The 17550-nt window shown below is 42.0% G+C and overlaps 1 protein-coding gene across 1 annotated transcript in view; it reads left to right on the top strand.

Annotated features, from left to right (window-relative positions):
- Positions 1 to 6: 6 nt before the first annotated feature.
- The window catches only part of SASS6 (SAS-6 centriolar assembly protein), a 36913-nt gene continuing 19369 nt past the window's right edge, over positions 7 to 17550 (top strand). Inside the window, exons 1-8 of the mRNA XM_008064712.2 lie at positions 7 to 237; positions 6586 to 6646; positions 8706 to 8785; positions 9158 to 9262; positions 10439 to 10610; positions 11945 to 12010; positions 12878 to 12997; positions 14765 to 14956. Of these exons, the coding sequence (XP_008062903.1) occupies positions 173 to 237; positions 6586 to 6646; positions 8706 to 8785; positions 9158 to 9262; positions 10439 to 10610; positions 11945 to 12010; positions 12878 to 12997; positions 14765 to 14956 (861 nt within the window). The 5' untranslated portion in view covers positions 7 to 172. The remainder of the gene's footprint in view (positions 238 to 6585; positions 6647 to 8705; positions 8786 to 9157; positions 9263 to 10438; positions 10611 to 11944; positions 12011 to 12877; positions 12998 to 14764; positions 14957 to 17550) is intronic.

Below are 17550 nucleotides of genomic sequence, written 5' to 3' on the forward strand. Positions count from 1 at the left end.
TGGCCGGCGACGCCCAAACCCTCTACGCCTTCTCTCTGTTTCTCTCGCCCCGCCTCCGCCGCCGGAGCCAAGCGCCAAACTCAAATTCGACCCGGACCTAGCGTCCTCCGGCTGCTGCCGCGGGGCCGGGCCTGCCGGGCTTCTCCGCACGCCGCCGTGGCAGCGAGCCAGCATGAGCCAAGTGCTGTTCCAGCAACCCGTCCCGCTGCAGGTGAAATGCAAGGACTGCGAGGAGAGGTGAGGCCCGCGGCGGCAGTTGAGTTCGGGCGGGCGCGGAAAGATGGCGCCTCCGGCCGGGGAGCGCCGCTGCAGGAGGCCGCGCCGGCCGTGGCGCAGAGAGGCGGGCGGCGGGACTCGGCGTGAGCTTCCCCCGGCCAGCCGGGGCTGAGGGCGCAGAGGGAAGGGCGCGAGGAGCCGGGGGCCGAACGCGACGTGGCGTGTCGTGTCGGGCATCTCGGGCGGGTCGCTGAGGCGCGGGGGACGCCAGTGTCCCCGGAAGGAGGGTCGCTGCTCCGGCAGGGGGTCGCGTCGGGGAGATGGTCGCGGGTGAATGGTCATGTCAGGGTGATGTGTACACTCCCGGGGTGGCGGGGAGAGTAAACTCGGTGGGGGCGTGGAAGAGTACATTCTTGGAGGGCCAGAGAGGAGTACTCTATGGGGGCAGGGAGGTGTGAGCTCGGGGGCGGGGGAGGAGTGGGCTGGGAGGGAGAAGCGCATTCGGGGGAATGGGAATCAGCATTGCCTAGGAAAGCTGCTCCTTCTGCCTCAGCTGAGTTTGAGCTGTAGTGCTTATCCTTATGGGTGTTGAGTGGGTTAGGGTGGGCTTTTCCTGGAAATGGGTGGTCTTAGGGCCGGGTCTCTATTACTCCTCCCTCCTGTCAGGCGGGGGAGTTCCGCCCTTTTGGGGTCACAAGGGACTGTCTGGCAACCTGGTGGGTGGAGATTGTGTCCAACCGCGACACTGATGGTATTACCATGCGCATATAGTAAGGGGGGTAGTGGGTCATGGTCGTCTTAGGTCAGCCCTAGCTGTCGTGCGTGTGCTCCGGGGTCTTGAGCTATTTCCCGCCTAGGTGGGGTCTTGACTACAAGCATCCTGGATAGACGACTGAAGTGCTGCAGGTGTGTCGGAGGAGAGCCTAACAGGTGCAGGCGTGAGGCTGGCTGTAGTTGACCGCTTGCTTGCACGCCTGGTTTTGCACCAGTCTGGCTTGCCTGACCAGCCTGCTCTACCACCAGGGCTCAGTGAGGTTACGTGGGGTCAAGACTGGCGCTTTGGTCTTGGCTTCCACCATTTCCTGAAGAATGTTGGAAGTACATTGAAACTTCAGCTAAAAAAAAAAAAAACTTAGCCGGGCATGATGGCTTGCGCCTGTATCTCAGTACTTTGGAAGATGGAGATGAGAGGATTGCCCGAGCCCAGGGGTTCGAGGCCAGCCTGGGCAATTTGGTGAGACCTCATCTCTACAGTAAATAAAAAAAATTAGCCAGGTGTGATGGTGCCTGTAGTTCTAGCTACTTGGAAGGCTGAGGTGGAAGAATGACCTGAGCCCAGCAGGTTGAGGCAGTGGTGGCCGTGAGCGTGCCACTGCACTCCAGCCTGGGTGACCGTGAGACTCCAACTCAAAAAAAAAAAATCAATGTCATGGTGTACTTTGACTCTTCACGTTAGTTACCAAAAAAAGACATGAAGTTACATTTAGCAGACTAAAAATGAGAAAATCATATACTTTATTAATTCAATAAATATGGCTGGCTGGATGTGGTGGCTCACACCTGTAATCCCAGCACTTTGGAACGCTGAGGTGGGAGAATCGCTTGAGCCCGGAGTTCAAGATCAGTCTGGGCAACATACCGAGACCTCCTCTCTACAAAAAATAAAAAAATTAGTCTAGCATGGTGGTGCATGCTAATAGTCCCAGCTACTTGAGAGGCTGATGCAGAAGGAGCACTGAGCCCAGGAGGTGGAGGCTGTGGTGAACCATGATCCTGCCACTGCACTCCATCCTGGGCAACAGCATGAGACTCCTACTCAATCAGTTAGTCTATTTGTAAAACCATTGCTGGGCACTAGAATATAGTGTCCAGGAAAACAGCCCCTTTTTTGTTTTCCAAACTTTTTTTTTTTTAAGTGTGGGTTATAATTCAGGGTCAGGTATACAAATGATCATTATGCAGTTACCCTTGTTGATGAGGTGTGCCCCTCTTCTGGCAGTTTCCCACTACTGCCAATCCCTTTCTTATAGTATTATGATAATTGTTCAATGTCGGCTTATGAGTGAGAGCATGTGGTACTCACTTTTTTGTTTCTGTGATAGATCACTCAGTATTATAGACTCCAAGTCCATCCAAATTGCTGCGAAGTTCATAATTTTGTCCTTCTTTATGGCTTCAAAACAACCCTTTTCTAAGTGGGGGAGGTAAAGGTCCACCTCCCAGGTAAGTCAGGACTGTGTGGTGACCAAGGAGTGGGTACACGCCGATGTTTGGAGATTTGCCTGGAAGTTGGGGATTTAAGTTTTCTTCTCATTTCCACTATTCTATTGGTGTCTCTTTTTTTCTCTGAACATTGTTTTTCATTTTAAAGCGGATGCAATGACGTGTTTTTTCCCATGATTGTAATGGGGATCAGGTGTGCAAATGTATCTAGCTCAGTGGTGTGGAAATGTCACTCAAGAGATGAAGGCATTGCCCTGTTGAGTTGTCGGTGATGAGAGATGAATACGTACAGAGTAAGGTCAGGCATCAGCAGCAGGCCAGGCAAGGAGGTGGCCCCCACCCCAGCCACTTGCGCGGAGAGCGAAGGATCAACTGGTCACTCTTGTTTGCTGTCCAGCATGTGGACATGAGCCATTAGCCCCGTAGGGTTATTGAATATTTGCAATGGGGCTAATCCAAGTTGATGTGCTTTTAGTGTAAAATGCACAGTGGATTTTGAAGACTCACTGTGAAAAAAAAAATAAGCAATCTAAAATTTTATATTATGTGTTAAGATGGCAATATTTTGGGCATATTAGGTTAAATACAACAGGTAAAATTAATTTTACCTGTTTTAAGAGTTTTAAAAATTATTATTTATATTGATTATTTGTTAAAATGGTAATATTTTGGGTGTATTGGGTTAAATACAATATATTATTAAAATGAATTTTACCTACTTTTAGGAGTTTTATTTTAATTATTACTTTTGAGGTGGGGTCTTTCTCTGTTGCTCAGACTGGAGTACAGGGTCATGTTCACAGCTTACTTCAGCCTTGGCCTCCCGGGCTTATCCTTCTACCTCAGCCTCCTGAGTAGTTGGGACTACAATTGTGTGCCACCATATCCACCTAATTTTTTTATTTCTTATAAAGATGAGATTTCACTATGTTGCCCAGGCTGGTCTCAAATCCTGGGCTCAAACCATCCTCCTGCCTTGGCCTCCCAAAGTGCAGGGATTTATAGGCCAGAGTCACTGTGCCTAGCCAAGGGTTGAATAGTGATGCTAATAGAGATAATCATCCTGTAATAGTGATGCCATAGAGATAAACACAGGGTAGTTTATTTCTATTAGCATCACTATTACAGGATGGTTATAGAAAGTTATAAGGAAGGGAACCATCACTTTGATTTCAGTGTTGTGGGAGTCAGCAAACTAGAACACATGGACCAGATGGCCTAGTCTTTGTTGTTGTTGATAAAGTTTTATTGGAACATAGCCATGCTCATTTCTTTACAAATTGTCTGTGGCTGCTTCTGCACCATAAGGGCAGAAATGAGTGATTGTGACAAAGATGTTATAGCCGGTAGAGCCCGAAATACTTCCTATTTGGCTCTTTACAGAATAATTAGCTGACTGACCCCTGACCTGTAGATGAACTGCCCAAACTCTAGCTGAGCATTCAAGGCCAGTTAACCAAACAAACCCTTTTCAGTTTTGTTTCCTGAACTCCTTTCTTCAAGTTACTAGTTACATGAGAACTCCTGTTTTCTTCACATGTGCCTGATATTCTCTCTGTTCCATACCTTTATTCCTGCTTTCCTCTGCCTCAGATGATTTTTCTTTCAAACCTTCAAGGTGTGTGTTAAATCCCTTCACCACAGGACTTTTCAGAGCTGCCCAAGTTGAAATTAGTTGCCTTTGTTCACTTACTGGGGAGTGTGGTACAGGTGAAAGGTTCTCCCTTGTGCTCTGCAGTTGACTTTGAACTAGTATGTGGCACTGCGCCTCAGGCTCTTCCCTGTAAAAGAGGTTGTATGTACTAGCACGATTATTGCTGCTGAGTAAAATGATGTGTGTGAAGTACTTGCCAAGGTAGTGTAGGTATTCAGTGAGTGCTAATAACCCCTCCCTCCCTGCTCTGGAAGCCCGAAAACACAGCAGAAGCAAAGCTGGGGAAAGGTTATTTAACCCAGTTCCAGTTTAGGATGTGGCCCAGGTTGACTTCTGCTTGTATCCCTAGCACCTGGTACAGTGCCTGCCTCAGAGGAGCTTATATCTGTTTGAGTTGAGAGGGCTTCTGGGTGCTGGGGAAGGCTACAATCTAGGGCTCAATTCTGCTGATGCCTCGTGTGCAAGATACTTCTTTTTTCTTCTTTTTTTTGGTTTTTTTTTTTTTTTTTGAGTTGGAGTCTCACTCCGTCGCCCAGACTGGAGTGCAGTGGCCGCTCTCGGCCACCGCAGCCTCGACCTGCTGGGCTCCGGCGATCCTTCTGCCTCAGCCTTCCGAGACTTCTTATTTTTAAAAAGGTCCTACCCTCCCCTGTAGATAACAAAATCCTTCAGTGCTCAAGTCTCTGATATAAAATGGTATCGTATTTGAATATAACCTACACACATCCTTCTATATACTCTAAATTGTTTCTAGATCACTTACAATATCTAACACAAGGTAAATGCTATGTAAAGAGTTATGTTGTATTAAATTTTTTATTACTGTATTTTTTTTGTGTGTGTGAGAGAGTCTCACTCTGTCACCCAGGCAGGAGTGCAGTGGCCTGCTTATGACCACCCAAGCATTGATCCACTGGGCTCAAATGATCCTTCTGCCTCAGATTTCCAAGTAGCTGGAACTACAGGCACGTACTACCACGCCCAACTAATTTTTTGATCTATTGTAGAGACAAGGTCTCACCAAGTTGCCCAGGCTGGTCTCGAACCCCTGGGCTTAGGCAGTGCTCTTGCCTCGGCTCCCAAAGTGCTGGGATTATAGGCTTGGGCTGCCGTGCCCAGCCTTATTGTTGTATTGTAAAAAAACAAAACAAAAGTCCTACCCAAATCTAACAGGGAGAATGCTGTTAGTTAGATGAATGTGTAGGTTTATGAATTGTTCAGTGTGACATTTACAGATCTGAGAAATAGTATTCATTTATTGATTTGTTTTATATTGCTCTTATGACATCAACCATTATAATGGAAAAAATAAGATTTGTGGTTTCAGATAGTATATCCTCTGAAAGCTCTTTTTTGTTGTTTTTTTAAGTCAGAGTCTCACTCTGTTTCCCAGGCCAGAGTGCAGTGGCATGCACCACAGTCGACCTCCTGGGCTCAGGCTATCCTTCCACCTTAGCCTTCCAAGTAGCTGGAACTAAAGGTGCATGCCACCACGCCCAGCTAATTTCTTAGTTTGTTTGTAGAGACAAGGTCTCCAAGTTGCCCAGGCTGGTCTTGAACCCCTGGGCTCAGGCAGTCCTCTTGCCTCTGCCTCCCAAAGTGCTGGAATTATAAGCATGAGCCACCACTTCTGGCTAAGCTTATAGTTTTATAAAAGATACTTTTTTTTTAATGAGTTGGAGTCTCACTCCATCTTCTAGACTGGAGTGCAGTGGCATGATCACGGCCACCTCCACCTGCTGGGCTCAGGCGATCCTTCCTCCTCAGCCTTCCAAGTAACTGGAACTACAGGTGTGCGCTACCAGGCCTTGCTAATTTTTTGGTTTATCATAAGAGATGAGGTCTCACCAAGTTGCCCAGGCTGTTCTTGAACCCATAGGCTCTGCCAATCCTCTCACCTCGGCCTCCCAAAGTGCTGGTATTACAGGCATAAAAGATACTTTTTAGGGGTGTTTTTAAGTTAAGCATGGGGAACAGGTTTAATATAGGCCTTTCTCTTTTTCTGTCAACATTTAATGCATATAGACATTTGGAATACATGCTGCAGTATCATTAATATGATTGGTAAATTATCATAACACTTTGTTAAATGGATGCTTCTTGAATTTTTGTTATAAATGTATGAAGTACAGCAGGACTTTTGAAACTATAAAGCACCATCAAAAGTTAGATGTCAATTGCAATATCATACCACAATGGCTGTATATATGAGAAAAAACTTTAAAAGATGAAAACCAAATATAATGATATTGTAGAACTAAAAAGGCCTTAACTAGCTTTCTGATTGGATCCACTTATCTTATAAATTAGGCAGTTGAGGGCTTTTGCCCCAAGAGATGATGCCTCACTATGTTGCTTAGGCTAGACTTGAACTCCTGGACTTAAGTGAACCTCCTGCCTCAGTACCAGACTCGAGAAAGCTTAATTCAAATGATAGTGACAACTCGTTGTGTGTGAATGCTTCTGATAGTTGGGCATGTCTTTTCATACAGGAGAGTAAGTGTTAGAGTGAGCATCGAGCTACAATCAGTTTCTAATCCAGTTCACAGAAAGGTTGGTATTTATTTCTTTTTTTGAAAGCTGATATTATGTACATTACAGATGATGGTTATTGTTCTTGAAGCACATGAGACTTGCCCATCTTTCACATTTTGAGCCTTTTTGTGACTGGCAAGTCTAGGGTGGTGGGATCTCCTGAGACCGTGACTGAAGGATAATTACACCGCATTGCTTGAGCTTGCAGGAAGGGCAGGGGGTTGGGGTGACAGTCTCCGGGGGATTGCCCAGTGCACTTAAAAGTGGCTCCAGTATCCAGTGCTCCCTGTGGAGTTGGTGTTCCCTGGTGTACATGTGAGGACAGGATATGGAAGCACTGCAGAAGAGCTTCTGCAGTCATGCTTTGCATTCTGGAGAGGGCAGATCCGCCCCATGTGATCTTCAGAAGGGTCACCATTAGCAGAACTGGGGGTGCAGGGTTAGGGGGCCTGGTGGGAGAAGTAGTTGCTTTGGGTTTTTCCTAGCATCCAGGGGTGAATTTCAAGACCACGTAAATACAAGCTGCTGAGGACCAGGGCGTCTGAGGGAGAACAGATGCTGGATAACTGCTTTCCAGGGTAGGGGTAACAAACATGGTCTGACAGTTAAGTTCACAGACTCATCCTAGACTAAGTGCTCTGTACTTCATTGCTGAGTATCACTTTGGTCACCTTTTAAGTGCACCCCTTGGGAGGCTGTGCACCAATGCCAGTGCCTAGTCCACCTACCCATTAGAGCAGTTTTGGAACTCTTTTTCTGGAATGGCCATCAGAGCTGTTGTCGTGCTACCTTTGTGTCCTGAATGTCATAAAAATGTCTTCTTTTCAGTATTTCCTTTATGTTTGAGTAAAGAAAAAAGTCATTGGGGGTCAGATCAGGTGAGTGTAGGGAGGGTGTTCCAACATAGTTGTTTGTTTACTGGGTAAAAACTCTCTCACAGACAGTGTTGTGTGAGCTGGTGCACTGTCATGATGCAAGAGCTCCTTTGGGATGATTTTTGCACATGGCTTTCTCATGCCAAAATTTTCAGTTAAGATTTTCCTGTTTCTCTATCGATGTTTATTTGGTCTGCTGTCCTTCTTACAGTCAGCTGACGGTTTTGACGCACAATTTGACAAATTTTTCCAATGTTTTCATCTGCTCATTACTGGCTCTCCCGACCTCTCTTCATCAGTGATGCTTTCTTTCCCCTCAGAAAAACATTTAATCCATTTGTACCCTGCTGTCTTCTTCATGTCATGATCCCCATCAGCTTTGACTAACACGTCTCTAATTTCACATCCATTCTTGCCAAGATTAACAAGAAATTTAATGTTTGTCGGTTGCTCTAATTCAAGCTCTGACATTTTTGCAACAGCACACAAAAACATTAACAACAATAATTAATGCCACTCAGCAAGACACCGCCATGTATCAACACGAGCACAACTGTGAGACAGACATACCAAGGTGATGAAACCTCACCGAGTTGTTTGCACAGTGCTGCCATGTAACGTTGTCAGCGCACGGTGGCAAGTTCACGAACTTAATTGCCAGATGGCACATGGTGCTTCTCGTGTGCTAGCCTATGCCTGTAGGAATCTTCATTTGTGAGCTTTGAGTAGCTTAGGTCTTTCTAACCCTAGCAGTACCTCGGTAGCATGAGTAGATCTTATTTCAAACATCTTCTTAACCTCAACGCTTACTTCTTTACCGATCTTATGTCATCTTGTAGCTGAGCCTTGTTTTTCTTGTACCAGTGTTCTCTGAAGTAATTTTGGTAGACTTTTTGTCAGCGTTACTGCTTTGATGATCTGCCACACCATAAATGAACTACCTGGGAAGTGGTCTTTTTGAAGGGCGGCCCTTCATCTGAGACGGAAACAGATTAGTTTCAGATGAGCCTGAAAACGGTGGCCAGTGCCCTTCAGAAGAAGCCTTGGCTGCATGTCACCTGATACTCCTGTCCTCTGGGAGACAAAATTTCCTTATTTTTATATGTGGATGATTGTCCATTTTGCTGATGTATTTGCCACATTTGAAACGCCAGACCAATTAACTTGAGGGAAACTCAAAATATAACTGAACTTTCTTTTAGGATCTAGTTATTCGTCTGACTGATGACACGGATCCGTTTTTTCTGTATAACCTTGTTATATCTGAGGAAGATTTTCAAAGGTAACTTTTTTCCTGATCTTATATTTAATCCAAGAGCAAGTAAGTTTCTAAGTTTTATGACTTTATTGGTTCTGTTCTCTATGGAACACAGACTTATTAGAAGCATTCAGTTATTTTGGAAATATTGTGCTCTTTGTACTGTGATTATTTAGGTTGTTTTTTTACAGATTATTACAGTTCTGCTTAAAGCAGCCAGAAATGTGGAGTGTTAACTAAATTTATTGGCCTTTTTCCTCCTGTTGAATAAGTTCTATAAAAAACAAAGTTCCCTAACTTAGTTCTTGATTATAGGTGTTCAGTTTAAAAGCAGAATCTTCAATTATAAAGATGATAATGAGATTTCTAAGCATTTCTTTTCTGTCTCCTGCATAGCTTAAAAGTCCAGCAAGGCCTTCTGGTGGACTTCTTAGCTTTCCCACAGAAGTTCATAGATCTTCTTCAACAGTGCACTCAAGAGCACGCCAAGGAAATTCCAAGGTGGGCCGCATTAGAGCGCTATATGGTTAAGCTTGTTTCAAGATAGACTCTTTGAAGGACAAGTAATGGCAAAATATTTTCCATGTGTTATAAGCACCCTTCTCTGTTTATTTTTGAGTTAGGGTCTCACTCTTTGACCCAGACTGGAGTACAGTGGCGTATGATCATGGCTCACCGCCATCTCAACCTCCTGAGCACTGGTAGTTTTTCCTCCACAGCCTCCCAAGTAGCTGGTACTACAGGCATATGCCACCACGCCCAGATCATTTTTTAACTTTTTTTTTTTGGTAGAGACTAGGCCTTTCTCTGTTGCTCAGGCTAGTCTTGAACACCTTGGCGCAAGCTGTCCTTCCGCCTCAGCCTCCCAAAGTGCTTAGATTACAGGAATGAGCCACTACGCCTGGTCCCTGTTTATTTTTAAAACTAGAATTAGGGCTATATTAAATCTCAAACTTTAAGGAATCTTCATTAAAATAAAAAATACTTCTTAATTTTCATGTCTTGACCAAGCCACTAAAGTTACCTGAAATATTTAACAGCATTGAGTATTTGTTTTTATAATGATCTTGGAAAAAGGGAAGATTAAGATTTTGTTTATGTGTGGTGCTGATGCTTGATCCTTTCATTGTAAAGTTCACCATCAACCTTTTATTTATTGGTCTCATCAAATGATTGTTTCGAATCAGTTATTTCATTAGAAATGACAGAATTATGCTTTTCTAAGCCTATCATTCTTTCCCTGTTTATTAAGTATAGTTTTTCTATAAAGAAGGACATTGCCTCATCAATTAGTGCTGAGTACTTGAAAATTCATACAGGAAAGGACGGATGCTCAATTCTTACTTTTAAATAGTCTATTTTTAGAGTAAGGAGCTTATGCTCTAGTTACTTGTGTGGTATTCAATGACTTTTTGTTTTTACTTTTTGCTTTCTCTTTCCTTATCTGTCTCGCATTATGAATTCATGGACGTTTATATATTCACTGTGTTTCAATCAGTCTTTTTTCTTGTTTGCCCAATTTATCTTATCTTGAACTATTGAGAGTCCTTTCATACGGGCCCCTGTGATTTCAGTATGCTTCATTTCCTGATCTTTCTAAGTAGAGGAGCTTATGATTCATTGAGACAGTTTCACTATCTCCTAGCTGTGTTATAATGTTACATTTTCTTTTCAAAGGTTTTTGCTACAGTTAGTTTGTCCAGCAACAATTTTGGATAACTCACCTGCATTTTTAAATGTGGTAGAAACAAATCCCTTTAAGCATCTTACACACCTCTCACTAAAACTTTTACCTGGAAATGATGTGGAAATAAAGAAATTTCTAGCAGGCTGCCTGAAATGTAGCAAGGTACGATTTAAACTTAAGTTATTGTTTTAAAATAAGTACCAAAGGTCTTTGATACATCACTGAAGAGCTATATTACCACTTTTGTTTTCTAAATAAAATTTTATAACATGTAATGAACTTATGTTATTGTTTTCCATTTAGTCAAGGGATAACAGGGATAGAACTGAGTCAAGAATTGAGAAATGTAGGTCCCAGGGTTTTTACTAATTTTCTGTGGCTTTGAGCAGTTCACTTAACTCTTCTGTTTGTGGTGTCATCACCTGGTAGATGAATATGGAAATATCTTTATCTAGCACATCTTTTTTTTTTTTTTTTTTTTTTGAGTTGGAGTCTCACTCCGTCGCCCAGACTGGAGTGCAGTGGCTGCTCCCAGCCACCGCAGCCTCGACCTGCTGGGCTCCGGTGATCCTTCCACCTCAGCTTTCCAAGTAGCTGGAACTACAGACGTGCGCTACCACACCTGGCTGATTTTTCGATTTATTGTAGAGATGAGGTCTCACCAAGTTGCCCAGGCGGGTCACAACCCTGCAGGCTCAGGCAGTCCACTCACCTTGGCCTCCCTAAGCGGTGAGATTACAGGCTGAGCCACCAAGCCCGGTGAGCCCATCTTAAATGAGTTAAAATATATGAAAGTGTCTTTAACATCACAAAATGCTGTATAAGGTGTATGGCACCAGGAAACAGCAGAGATGCTGCTGCAGAGATTTTAGAAAGTCTTTGGTCTAATACTATGGATCAGCGCACCTCGTTTTTTTTTTTTTTTCCGAGTTGGAGTCTCACTCTGTGGCCCAGACTGGAGTGCAGTGGCCGCTTCTGGCCACCGCATCCTCTACCTGCTGGGCTCCGGTGATCCTTCCGCCTCAGCCTTCCAAGTAGCTGGAACTACAGGCGCCCGCTACCACGCCCAGCTAATTTTTGATTTATTGTAGAGATGAGGTCTCGCCAAGTTGCCCAGGTGGGTCTCGAACCCGCGGGCTCAGGCAATTCACTCACCTCGGCCTCCCAAAGCGCGGGATTACAGGTTGAGCTACCGAACCCGATCAGTGCATCTCAAATTTCATTATTATTTCTTAATAGTAATTTACAGACATGGCATTTGAGTATGTCCACAGCACAGATGTACATCTCACACTTTAATGATACACAGATTATCTGAGACTCTCATAACAATGCAAATTCTGATTCGGAAGTTCTGAGATCCTGCCTTTCTAACAGACTTCCAGTGTGATGTTGATGCTGTGCTTAGCTACACTATACTTTGTAATTTGAATAGCATGGCTACAGATTGTTAAATTAAATTGTAAACTGCTCAGTTTTATTATTTTTATAAATAGGAAGAAAAATTAGCATTGATGCAATCACTAGATGATGTTACTAGGCAACTGAACTTCACACAAAAGGTAATTATATTTCATTTTGTCTTTGTAAGTTGACTCTGAATTGCTTCTGGATTCATGTCCAAGTGTTTGTGTCTTCTTCCAAAGCATGCTACCATTGAGTTTCCTCTCTTTTTTCCACTCTTCACCTACCAGTTAATTATTATAACCTGATGCTTTCTCTTTTCAATATTTTATTCCACCAGACATTTCTGTTATCCCTGGTACACATTCCCTCCAAGTCTTCGCTAGATAAGATAATGTGTAGTGTCTTTCACATACATATTAGCCCTCTGTTCCCCTTCTGTTCACCTCGTTCCTCTGGTCTAAAATGGCTTTTCAGTTGTTTCCTGAACTTTCCCTTCCTTCTGTTACTTTTAGAGTTAATTCCTTTGATAGGCTGAGCATTAGTTCAGTCATAGCTACCACATTTCCACCCCTAGTTCTTGAAATAGAAGGCAGTATCTGATAACCTGCGTGGCTTCAGACACACAAAAAAACCCCTGTATAACATGGCCCTTTTGGGGAATGTGTTACTGGGTTTTATGTATAATAAGTCAACTACTCCTTATAACTGACTTGTTCCATCTTGGGTTGCTTTACTTCTCTTAATCCAAAGCAGGAGGGATTGGGTGGTAAAGACCAAGTTTTAACTAAAAGCTTAAAGATTGTTCATCTGACCTATGGGCCATTTCGGCTCTAAGATTACTTTTATTCTAGTCTTGATTTCCTTAAATTCAAAAAATTCTGTACAGGAAAGACTTTGAGTATATCCTAAAAAGCTGTAATTTCAATTTCTTTAACGTTCTTATAAATGTTGCCATGTTCTAATCAGAAGTGTACCATATTCAGAAGACTATCTCAATAATTTTATATTAAACTCTAATATAGACATTATCAGAAAAAACCCAAGAATTAGACAAGTTACGGAATGAATGGGTGTCACACACAGCAGCGTTGACAAATAAGCATTCTCAGGAACTGACGAGTGAGAAGGAGAAAGCCTTGCAGGTAAGAACAGGAAATCTGAAAAAATATTATTTATTGTTGTTGGTCATTTTATTAATTATAAAAGTAATATGTGCTTGCATTATAATTTTCAAGCGTTAAAGAAATATATGAAGTAAAAATTAAAAGTCTCTTTCAAAGTCTAATTATCAAGAGATATTCTATAAACAATTTGATATGTTTCAGTCTTTTCTCTATGTATATGTAAATAGTATGCTGTTTATACATATTTGTTTATAGACTTGTATCTGTAAATTATATAATTTAATTTTTATATGTACACATAGTGGGGTTTTGGTTTGTTTGATACTAATGGGGTCTTATTGGATATATTGATTGCAACTGTCTTTCTTTTCATTTTTTTTTTTTTTTCCTTTTTTTTGAGTTTTTTTTCACTCTGTCGCTCAGGCTGGAGTGCATGCTTATGGCACCCCACCATCATCTGCTGGACTCTGGCGATCTTTCCGCCACAGCCTTCCAAGTAGCCGGAACTATAGGCATGTGCTACCATGCCTAGCTACTTTTTTGATTTATTGTAGAGATGAGGTCTCGCCAAGTTGCCCAGGCTGGTCTCGAATCTGTGGGCTCAGGCGACCCATTCGCCTCAGCCTCTCAAAGTACTGAGATTATAGGGTGAGCCACCGAGCCTAGCCTGTAACTTCTTTTTCATTTAACGTAATGTCACTTTGTATCAGTTTAGATATTCCTTTTAAGTGCCTGCCTAGTGTTCATTGTTTGGTTGTAACTTAAATTACTTAACTGTTTATTAAAATGGTAGACATAGGCGCCATTCCAGCCTGGGCAACATAGTGAGACCCCGACACACACACACATACACCATTTTTTTTTTGAAAGATAGTTAAGATCTGATAGTGTTTGTTAACAGAAATTACTGAGATAGGTTTGTAATATTATTCAGACAGGCACTAAAGATTGTGCAGTCTGTAATCCCGCGCCTTTGGGAGACTGAGGTGAGTGGATTGCCTGAGCCCGTGGGTTCGAGACCCGCCTGGGCAACTTGACGAGACCTCATCCCTACAATAAATCAAAAATTAGCCGGGTGTGGTAGCGCGCGCCTGTAGTCCTGGCTACTTGGAAGGCTGAGGTGGAAGGATCGCCAAAACCCAGCAGGTCAAGGCTGCAGTGGCCGGGAGCAGCCACTGCACTCTAGTCTGGGCCACAGAGTGAGATTCCAACTCAAAAAAAAAAAAAGAAAAGAAACGATTGTGCAGTCATTGCCATGTTGAAATTTTATTGGTAAACTCCTAAATAAAAGATTGGACTAGTGAACAGAGCTAATGGATTTTACAGTTTTAGGATTTTTTTCCATCATAAAACATATATGTATATATACATGTATAGTGACTGAAAAACACTGAAACACTTTCATTGTGTTTAAAGCAAAACTGGAAAGTTCTTATAGACTCTTTTTTTATACAAGTAGGTTCATATAATATATACTGTTTTCAGTTTGCTTTCTGCACTTATTAGTCATGTATCATTCTTTCCTTGACTTGGAGATCATAGACATGAGTTTAGGAGAAGCAGAAATTATAAATAAGATTGTGGTGGCGAATCTGCCTTTGTTGACACTCCTTTCTCCTTCATGAAATTTACAATGGACAGTGGAGAGATTTTTCCTTTTCAAAACAAAGAGGTCTAATAATTTTAAGGAAGAGATTGGAGTTGTTTTTTTCCCCAAATCTTTCTGTATTTGTATTTCTGGTTTTTAGCCTTTGATTTTGGTACTGTATTTTTATTTTGTAATAGGCACAGGTACAATATCAACAACAGCATGAACAGCAGAATAAAGATTTAGAAATCCTCCATCAACAAAACATCCACCAGCTACAAAACAGACTGTCTGAGTTGGAAACTGCTAATAAAGACCTGACGGAAAGAAAATATAAAGGAGATGCCACTGTCAGAGAGCTGAAGACCAAGCTCTCGGGTGTGGAGGAGGTACTGAATGTTGCCCCCCATGTCGAGAGGGCATTTATCTGGTCACTTTGTTTTCATTTGGTCACTTTATTACCTGTGGGTGGGGTTCCCGTGGATGCTTAGCAGTTCCCTTGCAGTGTTGGGCTCATCAGTTTAGACAATGTAGAGAAAATGGAGATTTGAAATTGGGGCAAAAGCCTCATGGAGAGCATGGCTGAGGGCATCCTGGATGGTTTTAGGTGAGCCTAGAGAAACTTGCTCTCAGGCTTGTCACTGTGTTGTTCTTATCAGCGTAGCACGTGTGTCTCCTGGGGTACTTGGTGTTAACAGGGCTGGTTCTCTTTTTCAGCCTACTTAGAATATCAGATAGTTACATGAAGTTTAGTGTCCAGTAATAATAATGATAATAGTAATAGTAAAGATGATAGCTAATGCTTACTAACATTTGCTCTGTGAGAAGCACTGTTTTAGTGCTTTGCATCTAGTGACTCATTTAATTGTTATAACAGTTTTTTGAGTTGGGTACTGTTGTTAGCCCCATTTGACAGATGATAAAACTAAGGTACAGAGAACCTGTCCATCTGTTATCCTATCTTTATCCTTACCTTGTTCTTTCAGGCAGCAGAGAAATGTCACATTTGTGGGAGCTTTGGCACTGATGATAAGATGCCTTTGTGACATTTTCATACATGATTTTATGGATCAAGACATACATGTAATTTTTTTAAGTCTGTCACACTACATATGAGGATCACCAGTGTGACTACAGTTCACAAGGCTTCTGGCTCCATTTTGTCATCTGTGGTGCTTGGAGGCTGGGTTCATGTTTAGACCCTGACAGTGTTCTGCTCTAACAACAGAGAGCTGCTGTGTTTCCTCCCAGTGCCTTTCACCTTTACACTGGCTAGTAAAGCATCTCAACCCACATGGGACTGTGGGGGTCTCAACACTTCATTCCAGCCCTTTGCACTTGGAGACATCTTACAGGTCACCTACCAGCTGCTCAACTGCACTTTTTACAAAACGGTGAAAAACAAATCACTTTATATTACATAGTAGAGTGTAGGAGCTGATTATTTTATTATAATGTTATTTGACTTATAATGGAATTTTGGGCATTGAGGAACTTAGTTATGACAAAAAATGAACATTTTATAGCTTATAGTTTTCTATCATGTGATGTGTGAAATAGTCACCCTCATGCATTGTGGGTTCATGGATACGTGTTGTGCAATAGTAATTTGACGTCTTCTACCTGGTGTTTTTCTGTTCGAACAGACATTGCGTGTTGTTAATAATATGCACTTTATTGTCCAGTCTGTGTACCACTGTGAAAGCACTTCACACATTCTACATAATACCAGCTGATACTTTTTAACATAGTCTCAGTATATATTCCATCTCTTTGTTGGTTTTTTTTTTGTGTGTGTGTAGTTTGAATGAGAAACTTCAAGGAAACATACATTTTTGAAAAATCTGCACTGCATAAGTTTGTTTTATATAATCACCAGCAATCTCTTTATGTCCCTCGAGAGGGGATAAAGTGGTTTGTTAGATTTCCTATGTCCCCTCAGAGGGTACATCTGAGTGCAAAGGGTTACTGCTGTGTGATGTGTTCAGTCTTAGCCAAACTGACCTGTGTGTCCCTAGATTTTGTTGTGTTGATGTTGATGCATCTAATCAAAACCTTTCTTCCAAGATTTGCATTAGACTTGTAAATTATGAGTGAGTTCTGGGAATTTTTTTTTTTAAACATGTAACTGTGTTCAGTCATTTTAGGCATTAGTGCCCGAAAAATAACGATTGCTACCCTTTTATCAAGTTTTTAGGCATTAGTGCCCGAAAAATAACGATTGCTACCCTTTATCAGGTTTTTACTATGTGCCAGCCAATATGCTAGGCAGTTTATGTAAGGTTTTCGTGAAGATTAAATGAAATAATTCATTAGGTATTTGTTATTATTTCTATCCTACCAATAAGGGAACTAGGATTAAGGAATGTTAGATCTGTGCATTAGACCAAAAGCCAGAGTTTAGATTTTGTTTGATATCAAAGTCTGTGCTTTTAAAGCTACTGTGGTATAGTACTATAAAACTATTTTTTAAACTTTTTGTTAAAAAATTATTTTTAAAAATTTTTGTTAAAAATTTTTTAAAAAACTATCTAGGAAACTGTATTACTGAACTTTTGTGTACCAGCAACATTTGAGTTGGTATCAGCTGATTGGGAAGAGATCTGTTCTAGTTTGGTTTTTTTAAAAAAATCTGTTATTAATTAATTATTGCTTGTTTTTGCTTTAACGAGTGAACCAAAAGGAAATCCAGAAATGTTAACATATTTGTGAACATGGAAAGATATTTCCAATATAGTATGTGAAGAAAGATTATAAACTACTGCACAGTATGAGCCTTTAAAAAAAATCTGAGGCCTGACAGACACAGTGACCCATGCCTTTGGGAGGACAAGGTGGGAGGATTGCTTGAGCCCAGGAGTTTAAGACCAGCCTAGGCAACATAGCAACACCTTGTCTCTATAAAAAAATTTAAAATTTAGCTGGGCATAGTGGTGCATGTCTGTAGTCCCTGCTACTCTGAGGCTGGGGTGGGAGAATCACT

This window comes from Carlito syrichta, unplaced genomic scaffold (assembly GCF_000164805.1).
Source record: "Carlito syrichta isolate Samal-C Ts95f unplaced genomic scaffold, Tarsius_syrichta-2.0.1 Scaffold307934, whole genome shotgun sequence".
Taxonomy (NCBI): domain Eukaryota; kingdom Metazoa; phylum Chordata; class Mammalia; order Primates; family Tarsiidae; genus Carlito; species Carlito syrichta.